Here is a 24,984-nt window from a genome sequence, read left to right as displayed (position 1 = left end):
CTTAACTTGAAACTAACATGATTTTGTTGTCATAACTAATTTGCCCTCGACTTCTAGTTTGGATTTCTCAGAATAAAAGCATTTCATAGAATAAAGAAGCATTCATTAGTTTAGGTAGAAGAGTTTGCATGTCTGTGCTCTACAAGAGCTGTTATTTTTCATAAAGTCCACTTCGCCATTGCAAAGATAAAAATAAAAATCCACTCAGAGCTCAGAAAGCTTTTGGATTTAAATGATTAATGACAGCTACCCTAAAGCAAGCTGGAAAAACAGCCACGCATTGACAAAAAGAAGAAAAGTAATAACAAAAAATACAGTGACTTTCTGAGTATCTGAACTCATGGTGATAAAAAAACATAAATGTACTCACAAATACATGCGCGGTTTCTTATTTCATACAAAACCCTTAACCTAGACGTTTCTCTCCTTGTGTGGAAAACACAGACGAGCTGATGGGACCGCAGGGCGTAAGAGCAGAGAGTGAGAGGATTAAAACAACCAGCTGACCATCTGACTCCTTCCAAGGAAGGTTAAGTGATTAGAAGACACACTGAGGCACGTTTTCCAAGAGAATTAGCAAAATGTGCACTTTATTGCAAACCAATGTACAACATGGCAACTTTTTTTGTTTCCAGAAAATAGGAAAGTAAAAAACTCCTTTGGAAGAACTATTTTGAAACAAATGTGTCAAAAAAAAAAAAAAATCAGGAACCTTCTTGGATTCTTTTAAATGGACGTTCCAGTGCTGTCATTCAGTTTATTGTGGCTGTGTTTTCTACAGGTAGGGCCCCCAGCCTAAATACATCAGGCAGAGCAGTTTGTCATCCGTGGCTTCCTGGATGAGGTAGTGGACGTGTCCCTCTATGGACAGAGGAAGGCCCAGCACCTTGTTCCTGCTCTTGATCACTCCCTGCAGACGCTGCTCGATGTCGCACACGTGGGTTTTAGCCTGGAGGAGAGAGAGAGAGAGAGAGAGAGAGAGGGGAACGGTTATGAGAGATCAAGGTTATGTCGTCGGTCTGCCAGCATGCAAACAACAAATAGAGCAAAAGAAGAAAAAAAAACAAGACGCACAGACCTTTTCATTAACGATCTCCCCCGTCTCATTGGCCTGAGCTTTGGACAGTCCTTTGCCTTGCTTGCTCCATTCCACCAGAGGATCATGAAGGAATGTCTTCAGCACACTTTTAAAGACATGTGGAAACAGTGGAGTTATTACATAAACAAAGGAAAACGCTTGTTTTTTTTTGCATAGATTAATCAAACTTAAATCTCAGGATGTAAGTCAAAGGCGGTGTAGTGGGGATACCTCATGAGCGGCTCCCTCTGGTCTCTCATGAGCCTGAGAGTCACCTCACAGGCCTGCCTGAAGAGGCCCTCGGTGCCCATGGGCCCCATAGCGTGGACCATGTTCTGGGTCAGGCGGAAGGGGACCACCTCAGGCACGTCAAATGTCTCCCCCTAGTGGACGGGGAGAGAAAGAGCACCAGGAAAACATTTAATGACCAGCCCTGATATTTCTTTTAATCACGCACTTGATTACTATTGATTGCATTCAATAGGCATTTAGGGTTGGAGTGTGTGTCAAAAAGGATTTCAAACCTATCAGATGCTTCCCTAATCACATTAGTTGATGGATAAGCGGCATCTTCACACCAAAACTGAGCAAAACTTTTACACAGTATTGTGTCCTGCACAGGGTTTTGGTCTAAATAGTCATGATGTTTTTCTAAATTGTCCACAGACCTTGTTGAAGAGGCAGTTGAAGTCGACATGAACACACTCCCCAGTGAAGGAGTCGAAGAGGATGTTCTCTCCGTGGCGGTCTCCCAGACCCAGGATGTAGCCCACCATTGACATCACAGCGATGGATCGACAGTACGCAGAGCGACTGCTGTACCTGTGAGAGCAACGCATGACAAAATGTATTCCTGGATTAAAATCCCTTTTCTTCATAGCTGAAATCCATAATAGAAACCAGCAGTGGTCTTTGTGTTAACTGTGAGGTACCATGACGTGGGGTCAGGGAAGGTCCGGAGGAACCACTCGTAGAAGACGGGGGGATGCCGAGCACACAGCACTTCTTTGTGGATTCGCAGTTTCTCCTCAATCGGAGCCGTCTTGGGAAGAATGAGCTTCCTCAACTCTTTGCCCGACAGGTAGACGCCTTGAAAACACAAATCAATCAGTTTGTCTCTTTTCACAACTTCTGCCTGCACTGATCAGCTCAGCTTGTGGAGATACCTCGCTCCTTGTACAGCTTGGTGAGAATGTGCCGCAGTCCGGCCGTGTTGTTGACCCACTCGATGATGCCGCACTCCTCGTTCAGGGGGATCACGGCGTAGGTGCGGATGTGGAGCTCCCTCCTCCTCGACTCGGCGTCTTTACGGAGACACTACGCAGACAAAACATTTGGTTTGATCTGTTTGTGAGATTTAACAGAGCAGTGGTTTCCAGAGCGGAGGGCGTCTGATCGGCTGCAGGAAGGGGAAGCAGCTCGACGCTGACGCACCTTATTGATGAGGCAGTTGAACTCCATCAGCCTGCAGTCCTTCCGCAGGTCGTCTTTGGGTTTGCACATCATGGTGTAGCTCCGGCCGTCCGAACCCTTCAGACCGATCTTCTTGGGTTTCTGTAAGGACGCCAGAATCTCCACCTACACAAACACACAAACGTTCACATTAACATGGAATCTTCCATTGATGACTCAGAGTTTGGGTTTTTTTTTTCTTTCGTCCTTCACGCACAGCGTCTTCGAAGCCGTCCAGGTAGGCCCAGTGTCCGGGGAAGGCGTCGTGCTGCGTGTTCTCCCCGCCTATGGAGGGCAGCGTGGGGATGAGGACCGACTGCAGGGGGATGAGGATCTGGCTGAAGGTGGGCTCCTCCACCAGATGCTTCAGCTGCTTGAAGTGAACGCTCACGCTGAGGGTGGAGCTGTTCCCGTCCACCTGGGGGACACAGTCACACTTTATTCCAGCAACAATCGCTTTGCCTTCACTGACACTACAAAAGAAATGTGAATGAATTAACGTGTACCGGCTTGTTGCACAGCTCCAGCAGCTTGTCGGTCAATCTGTTGGCGTCTCCAATAAATTTGGCCAGAGACTGTTTGAGACTGATGGCTTTCTTCAAGATCTGATTGCAGCGGTTCATCCGCGTGGGGTAGGAAGACTGAAAACACACCACAGCCCACTTTAATATGAACACAAGGATTCAGTTCTCCAGCAGGTCTAAAAACATCTCCTTTAAAAAAAAAAAAAAGCGACCAAGCCGTACCTTGGACACGGCGGTCATGAGCCACATCGCTTGTTGCGGGTATGCCAGGAAGACTTTGGCCACGATGGCCATGAGGACGGAGAAGACCTCGTCGCTGGAGTGACACACCCGGGAGATGAGCTGCGAAAAGGCCGTCAGGAACTGATACGGAGCCAGGTTGGCGCAGTGCTCGCTGACCGTCGAGTTGATTTTAACCAGATCCTGACGCATCTGTCTGTCCGCTCGGCCGGCTGCAGCCGAGGGAAACAAACAGCAGAGGAATTATTCACTGGAAATATGAACGGAAACATCTGCCGAGAGGAAACCAACCCCTACCTTTCTCACACTCGCACACTTTGGCTCCAAAATCCAGCCAGAGCGACAGCATGCGAGGCATCGCTTGGTAGATGTACTGGTTTCCAAACTGCAGGGCTCTGGGGCGGAGGCAGTTTTTAATTTGACGGTCGATGTAAAGAATAAATGTCCTGAATGGAAACCAGAGCGACTTACTTCCCGGAATACAAGACGATGTATCGGATGAGGTTCCCCTGTCTCTCCAGCTTGTTGTCCGTCACCATGGGCATCACTTTGTCGTAGTATTTGGCCAGGTAGAAGTTCCCGTCTTCCCACTCCGGAAGCAGAGTGGTCACTTCCTGAATAACACAAGAGGAAAAAGGTAAAAGAACTGAGGACAGCGGGTTGCTTGGATAGTAGAAATCCACTCAGTTCATTTAGAAAGCACGTTTAGTAAGAATAAAGTTAATACAGGCGAGGATTACAAAGGAGTGCAAGAGACAAAAAGTCCAATTACAAAGAGGAAGTAATATCAATGAGTGAAATTGAATTTCTGGAATCAATTAATTAAAGGATGATGAAGAAAAAACACACGGCCAATGATAATCAAAAAAAAAATATGAGCTTGCTGGAATATTAATTATATTCATTAAAAGTAGAAGTTAGCTAGACCCAAAAAAGGTTCGAGAATAAAGTTTTTAAAACACTATAAAATTTAAAAAAATTCTATGATTCGATTAAAATTTCAAATAATGAGTCAGCAGTTAAGTATATGAAAAAAAGTTGAAAACGTGTACAATCTACACGAAAATGTAACAAATTGTACAAAAATAGAAAAAAAAAACCTTTCACTCTGGAAGATGTTTTCAGCTCTACAAGTAATATGTAATTCTACGCGGTGTGTGTGAAACACTTGGTACCTTGTACACCTTCATGATGGCGTTGGACTCGAAGTTGGCGGTCTCCTCCATGAAGCGTCCCACCAGCAGCAGCGCCTTTCCTTTCGTCTGCAGGCTGCGGGGGTCCGTCAGGGCCTCGTCCTCGGGGAAACACTGGGCCACGCCTTTTTGCAGCACGATCAGGGCCTGGTGGACGTCGCCCTGATCGCAGGAAGGCATCGCGAGGATTAAAAAAAAAAAAATAAAAATAAAAAAATAAATCGACGTAGTCTGACAACTTGTTCTCACCTTGGACCAGAGCCACTTGGCCTTCTCCGTGAGCAGCTCAGCCAGGTGAGCGTTCTCTGCGTTCAGGAGGGCGTTGAAGGCCGTCTGGTGGTGTCCGGCCTTTCTGGCGACGCGGGTGCTCTGCAGCCAGCACTCGCCGACCAGCTTCTGACACACGGGCCTGAGCAGCGAGAGGGGCTCACGGTTAAAATACGGGAAAAGCTCAACTCGGAGGAGCGCGGGGAGAGGTTTCTACGTCCGTACTGCGGCCTGAGGCTGAGCAGAGCACGACGCAGGGCCAGGATCGGCTCCTTGGCCCTGAAGGAATTCTGGGTCATCTCCAGCCGGTCCGACCAGTGGGGGGGCAGCTGGCTGAGGCTCGGAGTCGAGCCCCCTCTGTGGTTCCGCAGCTCGGTGAACGTGTGCTCCAGCTCGCTCAGCATGTGGAGCCTGAACACAGAGAAGCACCGTTTTTTTTAGATTTACGAAAACCCCAAAAACCCAATCATTAAAAACAAACCTACCTCACGATGTACTCGTATCCCCTCTGGTAAGTGCCGCACTCGTAGCTGGCGGCGGACAGAGGGACGACCTGCTCCTTCCTCACCAGCTTCAGCTTCTCATAGAAAGCCTCGGCGTCCTGTTTCTGCGCCGACAGCAGCAGCTGGCCGAGCCGCACGCTCCACGTGCCGGACTGCTGGTCTGGAGGCGGAGAGCGGGGAGGAAAAACAACATATCTCACACAGGCTGATGAACGACTTGCTACCAAGCAGGGACACAAGTAAATGTTCAATTCAGATGTCTTTGCGGTTCTTCGTTACCTGAATCCAAATAATCATCCAGTAAGTCCCACTTCCCGAGCTTCCAGGCGGCTTCCACTCTGTAGGTGTTCAGCTCCGATTTCCACTGAGACCTAAAGGATCCGTTATAAAAAACATCAACAGCATCATTGTGGAGATGAACTCCAGAGTGTGTTCGTTTATCATTTGTCTCACTTGTTGGCCAGTATCCCGTTCACGTGCATGATCACGGTGGACAGCTGCCCCAGGCCGAGCATCGAGGTCATGATTCCGTGATGGTGGCCGATCTAAACGCAGTGGGAACAAACACGTTGTAGCCAAACAGAGCAGCGGTGTCTGTGCGTTTCTGGCGTTACCTGGTCTGACTCCAGCTGGATGGCCCGGTCGTAGCAGGCCGTCGCGTCTCGGAGGAGGCCGATGCTCTCGTGCTCCAGGATCTGCTCCCGCAGCGACGGCTCCTCCCTCCTCAGGGCGTTGACCCCTCTGACCCCGTCGGGCTCGTGCATCGCAGCGTAGAGAGTCTGCGACGGGCAGGAATATCCCACAATTCAGAGAGCTTCAGCTTCATATTTATCACAATAAATAGACTTGTGGTGAATAATAATGAGCTGTGGGGTTGTCTGACCTGAAGGAAGGTGAGGTGGTCCTGGATGTTTTCATTGTTTTCTAGGATGTAAGCTTCGAAGTGCATGACGGCACGAGTGTACGCTTTGGATCGCAGAGAAGCCTTGGCCAGGACGTCCTGGGGAATACCCTTCAGGAAGGCGACCACGCGCTGATAGTCTCCGCTCTCTGCAACAACACACCTTGTGTGAAGTGATGTATCCAGTAAATCCAAATAAAATCTTGGTAATAAGTATTTTTGGACCATTTGATCGTGCAGAAACACAAAAAAGAGATTTGAAATCGATGCTACTCGCAGGAAAATGTAACTTCGTCTCACCGTTGCTTTTGGGTTTGGAGGAGAGGATGTGGCGGCTCCACTGCGTCAGATGTGAAAACATGCTGAAGACGGTCTGCGTGCTGAGCTGCGACAGGCTGGAGGCGTTCTCCTGCACCGGACCTCGTCCGTCGCCTTCCGTCAGCACGGCCAGCATCTCCTCCGTAACCTTCGGAAAACCAAAAAAACCAAACGGACTATAAAACGCTCCGGATGGTCTCTGTGTGTTCGGGACTGAAGCCTCCTCACCTCCTGCTGCTCTGCAGGCGTGCAGCCCAGCAGCATGTAGAGCAGAATGTGAGGCAGCAGGAAGATCGTGACCTTGTAGTCATGTTTAATGATGAAGCTGCAGCAGGTGAACACTTTGCTGGCCAGCTCGTGTCGGACCTGAAACCCAGAAGAAAATTAAAAAAGAAAGAAAAAAAAACCATTGCAGTATCTGACATTGAAGAAAACTGTTTGATCCACTGACTTTACTGATGAGGTATCCGGCCCAGGTGGCCGACCAGTCGGAGAACTTGCTGCCTCTGTTGCTGAGGTACACCGGCTTCTTCAGCTGAGCCCAGTTCACCTTCTTCTGGCTGCTCTTGTATCTGCAGGCAAGAAGGAAAAGAAGGGATAGAAGAAGATAGATGTGAAATACTGATGAAAATTAATTTAAAAAAAAAAGAATAAATAAATAAATGTAATTAAGGTATTTTTTCCCTCCCTGACAGCAAAGTGAGCTGAATGCTTCGCTCAGTGTTCCGCTGTGGTCGTCTACCTGCTGTTGAGGTGCGGCTCCAGTATCTCTTGAATGTGCTCCGGGAATCTTCTCCACAGACGGCGGCCCGACGAGTTGGTTCGACCCTCGCGACACTCAAATATGGACAGCAGTTCCTGCAGAGCAGCCAAAAAACTGAAGCTTTAGCACTTATGAAACTTTATCTATGGGAAAATGAAGCGTGCACAGTGCTTGTATGGACCTGAATTGCGTAGGCAGCGGAGTCCTGAGCTCTCACGTCGTCGGCGTAGGCCAGAAACGTTCTGGTCAGTTCGGTCAGCAGCTCGTAGGCGAAGTTCGGATCGTCAACTCCACTCTGTAAGCAAGAAAATACAGGATTCACTTTTACCTGGACACTCCCGTTCTCCCAAGACAAATGAACGGACTATGTTAAGATGTGGTCCGGTGTGTCTCACCACGAAGGTGTAGTGATTCCCGTGGGTGTGCGTGTGCGAGAGGTCCAGGCGGCCGGGGTCCACGGCGCCCAGCTCGCCCAGACACTCCCCGCAGAGGAGCCGGGCCTCCGGGGACGAGTCCTGGCAGCCCTTGAGCAGCACGGACACCAGGCTGGAGATGACCGGCTCCACCGCCTCACTGGCACAAACCTGCCGCAGCAGCCACTCCTGCCGCTCAGCGGGGACAAAGAAGACACACTCATGAGGAACAAAAGGCTTTACAGGGCTGCTGTAATGCGAGTGTGTGTGTGTGTGTGTGTGTGTGTGTGTGTGTGTGTGTGTGTGTGTGTGTGTGTGTGTGTGTGTGTACCTGGTTGCTGTGCATCATGTCTCTGAGGCTGGTCAGCGCGTGAATCCTCACGTCCACGTTCTCGTGCTGCACGGCTCTCATGGAGAGCTGCAGCGCTGCGGCCAGGTCGCTGCTGCTGGCCGTCAGCTGATTCAAACCAAACGGGACGTTTAAAGAACACAGCAGCATTTTTACATTCAGCAGCTGAATGCACTGAACGCTCATGGTAAAATCTCTGTCTGCGACCAACAGACTGACCTTCTTGTAGTCCTGCAGCACTGTGTGGATGTCTCTGAGCTCAGGATGGTCTGGAAGGAAGTAAATCTCATGCAGGTAGTCTTTGACCTCGTCCCTGTTGGAGATCAGATCAGATACGGGCAACAACCTCACCGTGAGCGAAACATGACCCACAATGCACCTGAAACGCTAGAAAAACAGTTTGTTACCTGTTGTCCAGGATGAGGAAGCGGATGATGGCAGCGGTTTCTCTCGGCTGCAGAGGGATCAGTGGAAGTAGCGCAACGATAACGTGACTCAGCAACGGTCCGAGGTGCGAAGGCTCGACACTCCTCACGAAGCACTCCCATGTCCTGAGCACAGGAAGTTAATAGAACAGACACAAATTCAGAAAAAGTAGCTTTGAGTGAATCCAAAAATGACCATGCATATAAACTATAAACCCTAGACGGAGTTTGACATCTAGCAAGTTTAAAAACTACCAGGAAGCAGAAAAACTGGATCAGAGTGAGGGTGTTTATGATGAGGTGAGTTATACTGACTGGCAGCACAGCAGCGGGAAGTCTTCTCTGTATCGCAGGCTGGTGCGCAGCGTGGTCATCATCTTCAGTCTGACAGAGCTGATGTGTTTGGAGCCCATCAGCCGCATCAGAGCCATCACGCTCGTCAGCGCCTGTGCAGAGAAAACCGGTCGGGGCTTGACTCTCAAGCAGGAGTGTTAAGAACTGAGTGGCAAAAGCCGGCTGTGTCAGCACACACCCGCTCTGCCGAACACTCACCAGCTTCTTGCGATCCTTTTCTCCTGCGCTGGAGCTCAGCAGCTGCATGTTGAAGAAGGCGAGAATCCCCAAGAGCTTCGGCTGCAAGTAGTCGGCCTGGAAAGTAAGACGAACAGAGCAACCAAGCCGCCGGTGAAAAAGTAGACGAGGTATTTGAAATGCATTGAAGAGGGTGAATAAAACCTAACTGAAAGAGCAAAGCAATGTGAGGCACAAAGAAATAAGTACACGTCTGCAGCAAATAATACGAGTTAACATAAAAAGAAATCAGGGTTTATATTCCGTCACATACTGATCGATCAGTATTTTTCCTTTCTGATAGAAGGAGTCCAGTACACACCATGCGCTCTGCAGTGGTGATTTCTCGGGGTCCTTGGTACGGGTCATCATTAGATGCAAAGGAAGCCAGGATTGACAAGCCATTGAAGACCTGTAAAAAAAAAAACAACAACACCAAAAGAGGCTTCAGCATGCTGCTGGAACACTTTAGAGTGCATGCTGAAGGGGAGCTGGTGTGTTCTATCTGCAGGGACCTGTTGGTAATGTTCTCCCAGACGCAGCAGCAGCTCGTTGTGAAGACCCTGGAAGTCTAACCGCAGCAGAGAGCCCAGCTCGATCTCTGTCTCAGTCTGGGACGACACGAAGAAATTAAAGTGAATAAAAACTGATCCAAGTTTTCTGAAACATTAAACTAAAAAGTTTTTATATTTCATAACAGCACTACATCATGTTTTTAACTTGAACTAAACAGAAACTTGAGCTTGTTCTTGCCTGTAGATAGTTGAAGGCCTTCTCCAGCTCTTCCTTGGTGCAGGAACAGACCAGATGGCTGAAGATGTACTTGAAGTTATTGATGAGGATCTCTCTCCTGTTCGCCTTCAGCTCGGTGGCGAGGGTCCGGATGAGCGCCGAGGCAGTGGGGCTCGCCTTGGCCGCCAGGTAGGGCAGCAGCACCTGTAGGGTCCGCTGTGTGTGTGCAAAATACACACGAGTCAGTGCAAATGTCTTACAGCTGCAGCGGTGTGTGTGTGTGTGTTCATACGGTGAGGAAGCGGTAGAGGTCTGGGAAGTCGAAAGCATGCGCAATCTGGGCAAGGATGTCCAGAGCCAGCTCCCTCTGATTGGCCGACTCGCTGCCCTGGTCAGGCATGCTCCGCAGGGCCGATGAGTGGCGAGAATGTAGCGACTCAACCAAGAACTGTCACAAAAAAAGTAACAATGAGCAGACCTTCGATTTATTTTACGCAGAATTACACTTATTGAACTACATCAGAAGGCCCAGTTCTCCAGCATTTATTCATAATAAGCGAAATAAGCTGTGGTTTACGGTGAAATTACATAAAGAAAAGCAGTTGATACCTGGCAGATCGGGTTCTTGTACTGACTGAAAAGAGTTTGCAGCTTCAGGCCTTTGGCGGTGGCCAGAGCTCTGATCTGAGTGTAGGCGGCTACAGACACCAGAGACGACTTGGACAGCAGGCAGTGGAGCAGGTGCAGCAGGGAGAACGACACCAAGCTGCCCTGAGAAGCTCTGGAGAGGAGAGAAGGACGGACAGACTTCACACAAGCTGCCTTAAAAAGCAAAAACACTAAGAGAACCTTGTTTTAATGACAAATGAAAGACTGGATGACAATCAGAACAACAGATATAAATAAAAACAGCATTCAACAGTATTAAATGGATCGTCAATACCTGCCAATCTCTCCAGTGGTGAGGATGAGAGTGTTACGCAGATCGTCGTCTCTGTTGGTTTTTGCATTGTTAAATGCTTCCTTAATACGTGTAACCAGCAGCTGTGGTGTCAGTGAGAAACAAACACAATCAGACTCATGAAAAAAAAAATGTGTTAAACTCATCGTTAAAAACTCAAAACATCACATCTATTGATGAAGGTTGTTAAGCGCTGAGATTCAAATATGTACAAAAACATGCTTCAATACATTCATGAATGATCTCTTTTAATGTGCAATACCCAAAGAGCACTGAAAAACTGAAAGACCAGCTGACTGAAAATGTGTGCCGTTTTGAAATGATGCTGAATAAAGAAGAAGTTAAACAAAAGCATCTAATTAAAGAGATCATTGTTTTTGAGCAATCTGAAAAATGCCTCCTTATATCTGGTCGAACCACTGGGCTAAAAACACAGTTCAAGCAGATGTTTGTCACCTCGTCCAGAGAGCCCTGCTCAGAGGTTCTGGTCTGCGTCACCAGGAAGCGAACCGACTGGCTGAAGCTTGTTCTGACCCCACAGTCTGAATCCTCCATGAGACCGATCAGGGCACAGACGGCGGCTCGGGAGTCTCCGTCTCCACCGATCAGATTCACGTGTTGGCAGAGGTGAGGCAAGGCTTCCAGGAAGGCTGTGCGAGTGACCAAAATACATTTTTGAAGGTAAAATTTGAGTAAAAACGAAAAGCGATTCCCAAATAGTCTACACTGCTGATGTGAATGGACATTTTATGTTTAATACAACATCTACCTTGCTTGACACTGCTCGGAGCTTGTGGTTTAAGAAGTGGCAGGAAAGCCTTGACAGCCGACGCCCTCAGCGACGGCCCTGCTTTCCCTTCGTGCTCCGCCGTGAGGCTGCAGCGCAGGCAGAGGATTTGGGGACGAGCTGAAGATTCTGCGTGTCTCTCGGCGAGCTGCGAGAGCTCCGACTGGACGCAGCTGAGCTGGCCGATCGTCCTCGCAAGCTCCTCCCTCACCTGCTCTGAGGTGTCCTCCAACCTGGACCTGAAAACAGCCAATAAGGAAGAAGACGTCATCGGTAAAAAATGTCAATAACAAGAGAGATTTGATGAACACGTGGCGTTACATACAGAAGGGAAGTGCTGATGAGGTTGTGGTGCGATTTCCCCACGTGGTGAAGGAGAACGGGGACGACCCGGACTGCTGCCGCTCTCACCACCTCGTCTTCGCTCTGCAGCGCTTTCGAAAACACGCTCGCGCGCCACGTCTCACACACACCGCGATGTAAATACGCCAGCAGTGACACACAGTCGGCCCGGAGCTCTGGCGCTGGACACAAAGACACAGGTCACATCAGGAAAAAAAAAAAAAAGTATATATTTTTTAATAGATTGTGAGAGAAGTACTTACAGTAGAAGAAGCTGAGTCGCTGAGCCAGGGCAGGAAGCCAGGAAGGGAATCCTGAACTCTTATAGACTGAAGCAGACTTGTTCTCACACACCCAGGGAAGCGATATCAGCGCACACACACGTCGCTGGAGTCCGTCCTCACTCTGAGGACTCACTGCAAGGACACACACAGAGACACAGACAGGGCAGAGATGTATTTAATAAACAAGAGATTACATGAAAAATAGTGGAATAGAGAATACTGGTCAGAAAATATAATTAATTAACATTTAAAGAATGGAATATAGGGAATTTGCAAATACAGATATAATTGCTGGATTCCATGGATGGCAGAATTCTTACTCATCAAGTAGAGTACAGAGTCAACAATCCTGACGGTGGTGCGGACAGCAGCCTGAAAATAATCCTGGTTTGAGGCAGGTTGAGAACCTCCTTCCAACACTGACTGACAGCTCTTCAGGACCCTGCTCAGAGTCTCGACGGGCAGGAAGAGAAGCGAGGGAAAACTACAGAAACACAGAAACCACCAAGAAAACCAGGTCAGGAGCAGGTCTGCATAAAGACGACGTGACAGCGGGAGTGCGTTCACGTATTACCGGATCGGGGAGGAGCAGAAGGCTGCCAGGTGGAGGATGAGGTCCAAACCCTGCAGAGCGCACAGCCTCTGCGCAGACTCACAATCAGCAGGATGAGAGTTCAAAAACGCCAACAGCTCCTCCAGGCGACTGCTCAACACGGCCCACACGTCACTGCGCTCACGCATGTCTACATCACTAAGAACAGAAACAGAAACATTCAAACAACATCAAAATGTACTCCTGTATTGATGTCATCCGCAGATTCACGTGTTAGTAATTGAAATTGCATTATTTCTTAATATTTTATAAATATATAATTCAGGCGTAACTCACGTTGAAGTTTTTGTTTTTTCGACGGAGCTTTTCGAGGTGCAGGGTTTCTTCGCAGGAGTCTCTCCATCGCCTGAGTCCTGCATCACCAAAGCTGTCTCAGCCTTCAGTGCAGCTTTGAGAAACCCTTCAGCACACTGAAAAAAAAGGCACATTCAGTCAGTAAAACCACGTCGCAAATGCTTAAGATTTAAATTAGAAGCAAATAACAGAGTCGTACTTCAGCTTGATTCTCTTTCCCGATGGTGGAGGCCAGCGCTCTGCAGACCCCGGTGACCCACTGCCTCGTCAGCAAGGCAGTACTCTCATAAACGGGGGCAGCAGATAGTGAGAAGCTGAACAGCAGGCAGAGAGACTCAGTGACTTCTGCTCCGAATTTAACGTCGGCTCCTCCGAGAGCACAGACGCTCTCAAACATCTGTGACAGGTGGATGGGCTTGAAGGCGGAGTGAGATACATAAGAGGACTGAAACACACAGCGAGTCAGGTTGAGCAGCTCTCCTTCATACATTTGCGACTGGTTTGAGTCTGCGTTTGCTTCGGCAGTGTAACGGTGCGTTTCCAGCAGGTGACAGAAAGCAGTGAAGAAGTCGTGGTCCTGCATCTCAGGAAACCCTCGCAGCTCCACCAGCTTTCTCAGCATCACCATGGACAACTTCCTGAGCCGGGTGTTGCCGTTGGCTAGAATCGAGCAGGCTGTTTCCCAGGTTTTGTTCAGGTCGCGGCAGGAAATGACTCCCCTCAGAGAGTCGGTTATGATCCCGATCACCACGGCAGTGAGCGACTCCAAAGCAGCAGGTGAGGACAGGACGAGAGGGGACGGGGTGAGGTAGGGACAGGCACACTCCGGGGAGGAACTGAAGTACTCGAGTGTTACAGGCCAGCGGCTTGGCAGGTCAACGTCTAAAGCCAGTCCCCGGCCGGCCAGTGAGGTGATGTGGCCATAGAGGATGTTGCTGAGGTCCTGGGCCAGACATATAAGCTCCTGGCTGAGTTGACTTAAGATGAACGGAGCCCTGACTCTCAGAGTGTGCAGCAAAGAGCACAACACAGCGGAGACGCGCCCGTGGATGATCTCACAGTCAGGAGCCGCTGCAACTCGAAGCAAACGCACCGCCACCCAGCGAGTGAAGTCTGAAGTCAACAAAGAAATTAAAAATAAAGGATGTACATTTATTGCTGTATCTCAGTCATCTCTGGTTTAATGAACTTTTCCTACCAGTGCAGCTCTGTATGGTGGCTGGGTAGTCGGCTGGCTGGCAGGCAGGGTTGGCAAACATCAGGGATGAAGACTTGACAATGTGTTGTACAAAATCTAGCAGCATCACACAGGCCGGCTCAGAACTGGACTTCTTATTCAGCCCAAGGGCAACTAGAAGAACAGAGAGATCATCCGAATAAAGACATAACATAAGCATAACATCAGGATGGAGATCATGCTGGGAACAGTCTCTAATTGGCACAATAATGTGACAGACTCCATTAATGTGACTTACCCACGTCCACATCTGTCAGGATCCTGTCAATGAACTGACAGAGGATCTGTCGAGGTTTCTGCACCGCCTGGTCGTACTCAGCCGCGCTGGCACTGACAAACAACACCATGTTATCAATAATACTCATGAGAAATTCTGACAAAACACGACAACCAAAGGACAAGCATGAAACTAGACACGCTGTTAGCTTTTTAGCCGAATCTAGCATGTAACTCACCCGGCGAGCTCCTGCAGAGCCGGAATCATCGCGGACATCTCCAGTCCCTCCATGTTTACTGCAGCTCAATGTGGTCGTTCGAAAACCTACTTTAAAATATTATCCTAACATGTTTCTGGTATCTTTTTAAGTTCGTATGCCGTCTACATCCTGACAAGTCTTTCGAAAACTTTCGCTCCAAAATGACGTCTCTGTTTTGGTACGGAAGCCGACGAGGGCCACGAGTCCTCTTCTTCTTCTTTATTTTTCAGTCATTAGTCTGCTTGCGCTGTAGCGCCCCCTCTTGCATTGATCAATCAATGCATATTTATAAGTAAGAAATTTAGTGTTAAAATATTTAAAATCACTCCAAATTTTCACCTGTCATCGAAGAAACATTCCCTTTAAACAATCTGTCGCCTCCATCAATAACATCTTTGTCAAGTTTCTTTTTTCTTTCCAAATGAATTGTTCCGAGAAGGAACAACTTCGATGGGCGGGGCTAGAGCGTCACACTTCCGGGTTACAGGGCCAATCATATCTGAGCTCCCGAGGTTGGCAAACAAGCAACACAACATTACAGCGCCAGGCCAAGTGCATAAACCATAGCAGAGGGTACAATTTAGGGTCACCAATCATCCTCACAGTCATGTTTATGGACTGTGGAAGGAAACAGACGTACCCAGAGAAAACATATACGTGCAGAGGAGAAACAACATAAATGTCTTCAGCTGGTGTGATTTGTACACTGATCTACTGGAATTTTGTCCTTCCAATATTCCATATTCTTCAAGACAAATGCTCTCGGAGTGTGTTATTTCAGAAATCTTTCAGATGCAAACCTCAGTTCATCCCATTAGCTAATCAGCTGAGTGTATGTGCCATTAGATCAGGGAAACAGCTGGGAAGTAGCGGGAAGGAGAGAGGAAGAAAGTGAGTGTATCAAATAACAACGAAATCCTCCAAATGTGTGTGTCAAGATGATTCAGACCAAAAGAGAAAAAAGAACAACTTTATTTTCAAATCTGAAATCAACAAGTTCAAATTAAAATGAACCAAAATGGTTTTTCATTCTGAATGGATAACCCTCTGAGGCCACTCCTGTGTGACTTTGGCCCTCCTCTGCTCTGATTGGATGGTGCTCCATCAGGACGCCACGTGCTCCAGGATGCCCTGACGAATCAGCTGTTCACATTTCCACCTTGGCAGGAAGTGCTGTGGACACAGACCATCAGTACTGAGGTCCCCTCTACATGTGAAATTACACCATCGCCACGGAAACACGTTCTCACCTGGCTGTTCTTCTTCAGCAGGATCACAGTCCCGTCATCCATCTCGAACTCGCCATGGTCCTTCACACAGCGCACCTGCAGCACATACATCAAAGGTCAGCACACAGAGCAGAAGTGAGACATGCAAGATCAAAGGTCAAACTGTGTCACCTGGATGTAGAGGCTCTTGGGGGGCTTAACGTCCTGCGTGATGTCCAAACCGTCTCCACCCAGAGAACGCATGAATGTGGCCAGAGACTTTTTATACTGAGAGAACCACTGAAGCTACACAACAACACACAGCTGTTAGGGATGAAAGAGCCACAACACAACTGACACACACTATGAGGACAACAACCACAGCTCCGCAGGAAGGGGCGTTCCACTGACCTCCTCTGCACACATGTGGAATCGAACATTGGCGGGCAGCACACTGCCGTACTCCCACCGCAGAGCCCGGATCCTCATCAGCCGGTCGTACCTGAGAAGGGAAAACAAGGAGTGCAGCTCAGCAGGCTACAGAGTGGTGGCTGGGCTGGAGTGTGTGTGCGTGCGTGTGTGTGTGTGTGTGTACAGGTATGCGGTGAGGCAGCGTTGGTTCCTCAGCAGGCTGCAGTGTCTCAGTTTGATAGAAGGAATCAGATCAGCTCGACCTTCAGATTTCGCCTCGTTCCTGAAACGAACACACACTTTTCACACTCCTCACTCATTCACAAGCAAGAGAAGAATGATAGCAGCAGCAGCGCTGAGGAAGAGGAGGAGCAGACGGACTCACACATCGTTCTGGTTCTGTTCATATAAGTGTTCCATCTCCTGCAGGACTTGCCGCAGCGTCTCTTCCTGCAAAAACAACAACTTCAGAGTTTTTACCTATTTTTTTTTTTCCTTCTTCTAGGCTCCAGTGGTGCAACATGGAGGACAGCGGGTGTTTCCCCGGGAGACTCACGTTGAAGGCGGGCAGCTGTCCGTCGCGGAGCCGCTGCAGCTCCCGGACCAGCTCAATGGCTTTTTCACAGAACATCCCGGAGCCAGAAAACGCCCGCTAACCGGAGGACTGACCCGTCTTTCTACTTTCCCACACGGAGAGACCGAGCGACAGATTTTCGCGGCAAGAAAACTGTTTTGATCACGTGTTAGTGTGACGTAAGCGTCCGGGTACCGCTTAGGGACAAACAACACATAAAGGAAACGCGAAACAATTATTTTGACATACAGTAGCTGTTCAGTAATTTGCCTCAGGTTAAAAACCATAAATTATTGGACGTACATTTTCTTTATAAAAACAGCCGACAGTTTGTTGTTTGAGTGTCATTATGGTGTCACTTGCCATATTTTCAATTACATTTTTATTTTCTCACATCTATTTTTGCCCACTCTGATCTTATTTTCAGATTTGCATACAATATTTTTCACTTTCAGCATAATTTTGATGTTTTTGCTCTATTCTGTAGTCTTTTTATTTTTCTATTGTATTATTAAATATCGCTCAGCAAACACACAGCACACGAGCAAAGCTCCCCAAGACACAACATTGATATGCTTTTGCTAAATTTGAAAAGCGGTGTGGTCAGGTCACTGGAACAATGAAAGATCTTTTTTTTTCCTTTACTGACTAAAAAATACAGTGGCAATCATATCTCACTATCATAAGATCAAACTAAATGTTATCACCTACATTGACACACTCTGAGACCCAGAGCAAGCAGAAGATAAATGATCAAATGGTTATTACATAATTTCAGTAAATTTAGATCTGTTTCTCTTATTGTTTACTTGTAACCCTCTCATGCAGCTGATTTTCTGTTTATTTAAAACTGTCTGAGGTTGTTATTTTGTTTCGAGTTGCACTGTGCTGTGCTGAACACATGCTGGTTCATACCGATGAGTCTAACCTATGTTTCATTGAATAATTCAGATCAGCAGAGATCACATTACAGCACTTACATTATTACACAGAGAACGGGGGAGAAAGAGAGCGAGACAGAGATAAAGACAAACTGTTCGATACATTTAATGAACTCTTTTTAATAATTAAATAGCAATATTCAATGCACAACATTTACAGACATAATGAACTCCTGAAAGAACAAATCTGCTTGTGATTCAGCTTTTTCTTCTGTGGTATTTCCTGTTTACATAAGTAAATAGAATATATAAACATGTTAAATATGATGAAACAAACAACAATTTGAATCATTTTTGATGAAATCACAAAAAAATGCAATGTCAATTTTTACCTACAGTTACAGAAAACTGTTTAAATGAATAATAAAAGAGAATATTTTCACTGATTACAGCAAGAAGTTACATAAGAAGCAAGCTGAAGGATGGCAAAAACAAAAAGCAAAATAAAATGTATATCATTATTTTTCCTCTCTGAGTTTGGTTCATGTCTGTTTCAGTATTTGGTCTTTTTCATGCCGTAGCCCATGAGGCAGGCGAACACCGTCAGCACCATCTTGGGATTCACATCGACCAAATCGTCCGGCAGAGCATAGACACGAGCTCCAATCTTACGAGCCAGTGACACCGCGTACCTGAGGGGGTGAGAAGAAATAAGAAATGAGAGGAGTCAGGAATGAAAAAGAAAAAAAAAAGAGTAAACAAAAACAGATGGAAAAGAGAACAAACAAAATCGTTTACTTTGCATTTTCAAGTTTATCCTCCCGGTCCATTTTTCCTCTTTCCGGTTTCTTCACCACGTCCCACTTCACCATGCCGGGGGCGAGAATGTCGATCAGATCAATCACAGGCAGGCTGGTGCTGATCAGCTTGTCCTGCAGGAAACAGGAAGCATAGAGAAAGAAATTGAGTTCACTCAAACACACCAGTCATCCTAAAACATGTGATCACGACATAGTGAATATTAACACTGTTTATCCTTTTATCATGGCAGCCATGAAACTGAGGCAGCGGGTAAATCGAGAAAGAGCATCTGATCCTTGTCTCAAAGCAGTTTTAGGACCTATACACCAGTATAAACTGGGGTGGTCATAATGTTGTGGCTCACTAACCTTGAAACTGCTGATCTGTGTGTCTTTTTTTTTCTCCTCCAGGGTGGTATTGACCCAGCCCAGAATGATGTGATCTCCAATCCTTTCTCCATCCCCGAGATCTGACAAAACCATCGTGGTGTATCTGAAAAAAATGACAGAACACAAACAGCTCAAACTGCAGCGTGTCCGTCTCAAAAAGTAATAAAACCCAATACTTTGCCTTCCCGAAACAAAATATGACATCACCCGCTAGAGATAATGTACGTACCTCCTCATCAGCTGCCAGACCAGCGCCAAGGTGTGTATGGCACTCCCCTCGTTGATGTTTTCTCCTCCAACACCGACCAGAGAGAAGCGAGCCACGTTCTTTCCCAGGTCCACGGCGTAGTTGCAGTTCTCCAGCTGAATACGTCAAAAGAAAAGCTGTCATGCTGATTTCATTTCAAGCTGATTGCATTTCTATGTGTTTTTGTGATTGTATGCAGAATACCTTCTTCATATTGCCGCCGAGGGCAGGATAAGGCGGTCGGTTGACTTTCTTCCAGTTCACATGCACTTTGACCTTTTCATAAAGCTGCAGGATCACCAAGGCGTCGCACAGATCGCTGCAAAACATAATATGCTTTCTAAGGCTTTAAATATTCATCCAGAATAATAGAAAATAAAAAATGAATTCCATTGCTGGGAGAGTCATGGAATAGATTTTGACTATTAAAAATCAATAGGTGCGACTCAAATTTAGTGAAATCTAATGAGATCATCAGTCGCTTCTTAACAGAGGGCTGATGTAATGCTCAGATAATATATGTTCAGCCATTCTTTATCTCCTACCTTTTCTTTATTATAGCGCAAATAACCAGCTGACAGTAGGAATGTTGGGCATGGATTCATATATCAGATAAACTAAATCCCAGTTGTTCATAGAACTGATAACAGACCTGTACAGATGGTTGACATACGGAGAGACGCCCAGAGAGTTCATCCAGTTGCGAAACGTCCTCTCCTCATTGGTTTCAGCTGGAAAGACACCAAAACGTGACGAACGCTGACTGCTGGAGAGGCCGATGAGCCGCTGTGCTGGCGGCAGGAGTGTGTCTCACCCTCGATGTGAGCCGCCTCCAGGTTGCTGCGGTTGATGTGGCCCTTCTGCAGGCCGGAGTGCATGTTGAACATGTTGGCCACGAAGGCCAGGTTCAGTTTGCTGTTTCCGGAAACGACGTCGCGGGGGGAGACGAACTGCCTGCAGTCCAGTCTGGCCGCCTGCCGCAGCATCAGCTCGGCCCTCTGCTCCAGATTCCGCTCCTGCGAAAATCCACACGGAGAGCAAAATGAAGACGTCGACACTTAAAACAAAGACTCTACCTGTCATGTTTGTTGTAAATGAGATTATTTTCACATGTCACTCACATTGAGGCCACTCATGTCGATCTTGAGGGTCTTTTTGTAGATTTCCTCTTCGTTGATTGCGATCTGGTTCATCAGGTAGAAGTAGGCTCGAGAATCCTTCAGTGGAACCAAACAGGAGAGGGTTACACACACGTATTTGAGCTGACAGATGGGTATTTAGACGTGTGTATGTGTGTGTGTGTGCACCTTGATGTCTTCGCTGAAGTTGTTGATTGTTTTGGTCCCTGCATTGCGGAGGTGGTAGTTCACCCAGCGGAGCAGCAGCTCCTCGGGGGACAGGGACATCAGATGGTCCAGTTCTTCTCCTTCTTCCAGCAGGTTGATCAGAGCTGCAGACACACAGAATCGTGTTTTACTTTAAAGCAAAAATAAATCAGGAAAAAAAACAAAAAAAAAAAAACAATTTAGGACATGATTTCACTGCAGTACAAGTTATTAAGTGAATAATAATTCAGTTAAACAAGTTAAACAGAAGGCTAAAACTACAATAATTTGACATTTCTGGGGGAATTTAAAATATTTCTCCAGAAAAAAGATCAAAAACAATCATAGATGAGCTCAAAAAATGGACTTTGAAAACCAAGCTATTCTTTCTTGTTTTCTTTTTAATCGCAAAAATTCCATGAAATGTAAACTGATCAACTTCAAAATCATCATTTTGAGGGACTAACAGTTTTTTTTTGCGTCAACAAGAGCAAAACAGGCAAAACATAACAGTGAATAAAATATGGACATAAGACTTTAATATCTGTGATGATTCAATAAAAAGACAAACTCGATTAATAATGGAATCACGACAATGTGTCTTTGGGTGTGTGTGTGTGTGTGTGTGTGTGTGTGTGTGTGTGTGTGTGCACTGACCTTCGTTCCTGCTGATTTCTATATCAGCAAAGAGACCGACCTTGATAATCTGCCAGAACATTCCCAGCACCAGATGGGGTTTCCCAGCCATCAGATCATGGGCGTCGATGCTCACCACCGTGCAGCCGATGGCCGAGGCCGAGTTCAGGGCCAAGACCAGGTTCTCCTGCAAAGTTACAGATGTTTGTCGATTTTAAGCAGGAAACTTTTTATGAAAGACTCATTGATCAAGACTATCTAATCTTCCTAATAACAACCGATTAGAAGACAAGTGAAAAACCCGAAAACGGGTCCGGCTGAAGATTGACATTTTGACATTTTTGTTAAAATTAAAAAAATTTAAATGTTACATGGTGTACTTGTTTTAACTTTCTAGGGTATAAAACTGAAGAGGCATGGGTATAACGTGCAGTAAAAAGTTAATATATTACTTGCTACTTAAGCAGAGTCCAACAACAGATAAAGATCATTGTCTGAGATGACATTTATATAAACAGCATGAGATGATGTTATGTATTTAAAAGAGAGATACCACACTGGGAATGTTTATGAGTAAGCTTACGACCACGTGTTTGAATGTTGGGGTGGGTCTGCATCCCAAACCCAACATTTTGTTGGAAAAAGGTAGATAATAATCAAGCAGAACTAATTTTTGAACCTTTGGAATCTGCCAGGACGAACAATGACTTCATTGTGAAGAGCTAGAGAGCGGGTGCTGTTGTGTTCAGACTATCTTTACACTGAGATAACGTCTGATATACGTAGATCATCTCAGCTGACAGAAACACAAATAATTACGCAATGATTTAATGTTGAAGAAGACTTAAGACCTGTGACAGACACTATGTCCAGCACATGGGAGCAGAGTGGGGTTTATGGGACGGGAGAAACTCACTGTCATTCTGAAGTGGGTGAGTTTCTTGGTGTTGATGACTCTCTCGTCGATGGTGTCGGGCTGAGACAGGTTGATCATTTTACTGAAAGGGAACCAGAAGCACTTACACATGAAGAAAGAAATGTGACTGAATGATTGCTGCATTTCATTTTAGGAGTGTCTGTAAAGAAAAAAAAAAACATACAAGGAGGATCACGGGAAGTGAACCACAATAAAAATCACGATGAAACGAGCACGCCTTCACCGTTCTCACCTTTGCTACCACATAAAAAGTAAAACGCAGTCAACACCGGGGTAAAGAGATGAGCGGTGTGTATCGTACCACAGCAGGATGCCATCGCGGACGGAGGTGAAGAGGCTGTCGTTGTCGGGGTTCATGGGCAGCAGATGTCGGCAGTCCGGATCATTTGCCAAAGCTTTGTTGATCCAGTTGACGAAAGCCACTTTCTCCTCATCTGAGTGCAAACATACATATGAGGACGCAGTAGATTGCAGCTTTTTCAAAAGCCATATTCGTATATTCTTATAATTAAATTTGATGAAAAACCCAGCTATTGAACGGTGATTGGCCCGAGGAGTCAGTGAGGATGTGTTGCATTTAAGGAAGTGATGAGAAATTCATACAATCAGGTTCTTAGTTTTTCCTGAAAAGTGCCGTGAGATGAAACTCTTCTGCATCAGTGAAATTAAACTGAAATGGACCGGTGAATTGCTGCTTAACCTGACCTCAGCTAACACTGACTGCCATGAATGTATGTGTGTATGAAACACACACGTACCGGAGTAGGAGTGCTGCGTTCCCTCGCTGGAGATCCCCGACATTCCTCCGAAGGAGCGAATCCCATCTCTCCTGGAAATGGTCCTCCTGAACGTCTCACTGAACTCTTTGCTCTTCAGCTCCTGGTAGATCTGCCCACAAACAACAGGCTGTGTCACTCTCTGTGTCCAAGATGTGACAAGTCACGCATTTAAGCCGTCAAACTTACAGAGACAAATTCCTCGAAGCTGATCTTCTCATCTTTGTTTGTGTCTCCGGCCACGAAGGTTTCGACGATCTCTCGGACTTTGTACCCCGGCAGAGAGTAGCTCGCCTCTCTGAACAGCTCCTGAAGTTCAAAGTCACTCACATAGCCGCTTTTGTCGATATCTGCACACAGGATGACACACTAAGTCAGCTTGGTTGAGAAATGTTCGTCTGAAAGTGAGAAATTCATTACTGCAATGGTCGGAATTAAAAGGCTTCCAGTTTGAATTTTCTTCAAACGAATAGATTTAAGAGACATTACTGATATCCTTTCACTTCAACTCAAATGTCCTGATGTCTGATGGCAAAGTGAATTCCACATTTGGAAGTCAGAGTTTGTTCTCTTTGTGAAACGAACTTAATGATCCAGAGGGCTGTTGTTTCAATCTTGCTCAACACGGAGCCTTAAATAACCTGCAGGCCTTGAATAAAACCCTCACGCCTAATAACCTTTCTACTTGCTCCATAAACTGTCCATCTGAGGAGCGACACTGTTTACAGGACTCGCCCGACAACAAGCATCATGAACACACAAAATCAAAGCATTACCCTACATAAACAGCAGAATATAGTCTTTCCCAATATACTTCATATCCATCAGAACACTTTAAAAGCTGGATTTTGGACAAAACTAATTTATTTATTGGTGCCCAGAAGGTAAATTTCTTCATTGAAGTAATCCAAAGGTTCATTATTTCATGCAGCAGCATGGAAATATCTAAAAAAGGCTTTAACAATAAACATGGGTGAATGAATAAACTCCATGGTGACAGCGTCTGATTTAACAATCATGAGCAATCAAGACTCTTCTGTTTATAGTTGTGAGAGAGAACTCGCTTCTGCATAAAACCATAAACAGGATTATGTAACGCAGTACCTTGCATGATATTTTGAATGATGCTGTTGTCAGAAATGACTTTTTGCTGAGTTAAAGCGACAGGCGGCCAAACTCTCTCTAGGTATCAGCTTTAAAAGGAAACTCAATAACTCCAGACACAAAATCTTTTCAATTTATTTTTATTTTAAGCAGAGTTATATGTATTCCTAATGTTGTTATTTTCATGCCCTGCATTTTCTTACAGCACCTTTACATGCTGTTCATTCACTTCCATCCGTCACGTTTCCTTTTATAGTGGTGAATTATTGCGATTATTTAATTAAGTTGTAGTTAGTAACTGATAAATTCTGTCTACGCTTTATTAACGCATGTGGAAATACCTCATCGACAAAGTACAAACACACACACTCAAGCCAAGCAATAAAACCTTTTATGTAAGACTTGTGCTTTATGCTCCGCAGTAAAACTCTTCACTTTGATCAGAAGTCTTGACACCATAACCAGCAGACTCGGATCAGGTGTGTGTGTGTGTGTGTGTGTGTGTGTGTGTGTGTGTGTGTGTGTGTGTGTGTGTTTGTGCAGAGCTGACCGATTCTATCAAAGGCCTGTCTGAGTTCCTCCAAGTCCTCTCGAGAAATCTCAGTGACGTGACTCCCCATCGAATTCTCGATGGTTGACACTGTTCTCTGTACTCGGAACATCTGCACACAGGGACAGAAACACAACATCTGGACACTGACCAAACTGCCGACATTGATTTAATAAAGTTACCATCACATGCATCTCTAGAAGGTATGAAGGCAGCGAATCATTTGGTCAACTGATGGAATTGATGGAATACAGCAACATTTTAAGGCAAATCTCAATCGTCTTCAAAAGTAAATCTCAATAACAGTAGAAGATTACAAGTACCTTGACAAGGCCCCGGTTCTCCTGGTATTTCTGTCTTGAGGAAGAGGCCTCTCAGTGCAGATCCCTCGGTCCTTGGTGCAGGATTCGAGTCTTCCAGAGC

General features: G+C 46.2%; 3 protein-coding genes across 3 annotated transcripts; all 3 read right to left on the bottom strand.

The window, feature by feature from the left end:
- Window positions 1–560: 560 nt before the first annotated feature.
- atr (ATR checkpoint kinase) lies at window positions 561–14,754 on the bottom strand. Its single transcript, XM_030117697.1, has 48 exons — window positions 14,702–14,754; window positions 14,485–14,576; window positions 14,208–14,360; window positions 13,209–14,122; window positions 12,992–13,125; window positions 12,677–12,853; window positions 12,423–12,586; window positions 12,082–12,234; window positions 11,802–12,000; window positions 11,459–11,715; window positions 11,146–11,339; window positions 10,672–10,772; window positions 10,338–10,509; window positions 10,021–10,176; window positions 9,750–9,944; window positions 9,512–9,607; window positions 9,319–9,408; window positions 8,979–9,074; window positions 8,742–8,872; window positions 8,409–8,552; window positions 8,221–8,314; window positions 7,984–8,109; window positions 7,635–7,841; window positions 7,421–7,534; window positions 7,219–7,334; window positions 6,928–7,048; window positions 6,705–6,842; window positions 6,459–6,624; window positions 6,141–6,307; window positions 5,872–6,036; window positions 5,711–5,802; window positions 5,537–5,628; window positions 5,240–5,417; window positions 4,980–5,165; window positions 4,737–4,896; window positions 4,470–4,649; window positions 3,766–3,908; window positions 3,592–3,689; window positions 3,277–3,506; window positions 3,037–3,171; window positions 2,748–2,948; window positions 2,513–2,656; window positions 2,245–2,395; window positions 2,011–2,167; window positions 1,747–1,900; window positions 1,310–1,461; window positions 1,079–1,184; window positions 561–949 (listed from the first exon to the last, which is right to left on the bottom strand). Exons 1-48 carry the CDS (start codon window positions 14,752–14,754, stop codon window positions 776–778), a joined length of 7,818 nt encoding a protein of 2,605 aa, XP_029973557.1. The 3' UTR covers window positions 561–775.
- Window positions 14,755–15,718: 964 nt separating this feature from the next.
- On the bottom strand, window positions 15,719–17,108 carry gins1 (GINS complex subunit 1 (Psf1 homolog)). The gene is made up of 7 exons (XM_030117708.1): window positions 16,898–17,108; window positions 16,727–16,791; window positions 16,526–16,624; window positions 16,342–16,432; window positions 16,123–16,236; window positions 15,973–16,047; window positions 15,719–15,895 (listed from the first exon to the last, which is right to left on the bottom strand). Exons 1-7 carry the CDS (start codon window positions 16,970–16,972, stop codon window positions 15,827–15,829), a joined length of 588 nt encoding a protein of 195 aa, XP_029973568.1. The 5' UTR covers window positions 16,973–17,108; the 3' UTR covers window positions 15,719–15,826.
- A 1,214-nt stretch (window positions 17,109–18,322) lies between these two features.
- Window positions 18,323–24,631, bottom strand: pls1 (plastin 1 (I isoform)). Its single transcript, XM_030117700.1, has 15 exons — window positions 24,562–24,631; window positions 23,097–23,257; window positions 22,890–23,019; window positions 22,433–22,565; window positions 22,111–22,192; window positions 21,216–21,381; window positions 20,541–20,683; window positions 20,355–20,450; window positions 20,048–20,249; window positions 19,886–19,964; window positions 19,438–19,552; window positions 19,216–19,349; window positions 18,966–19,089; window positions 18,595–18,728; window positions 18,323–18,488 (listed from the first exon to the last, which is right to left on the bottom strand). The coding sequence occupies exons 1-15, from the start codon at window positions 24,629–24,631 to the stop codon at window positions 18,350–18,352; spliced, it is 1,908 nt and encodes a 635-aa protein (XP_029973560.1). The 3' UTR covers window positions 18,323–18,349.
- Window positions 24,632–24,984: the final 353 nt, after the last annotated feature.

Source organism: Salarias fasciatus, chromosome 19 (genome assembly GCF_902148845.1).
Source record: "Salarias fasciatus chromosome 19, fSalaFa1.1, whole genome shotgun sequence".
NCBI classification, from domain to species: Eukaryota; Metazoa; Chordata; class Actinopteri; order Blenniiformes; family Blenniidae; genus Salarias; species Salarias fasciatus.
This window is presented reverse-complemented; position numbering and strand designations above follow the sequence as displayed.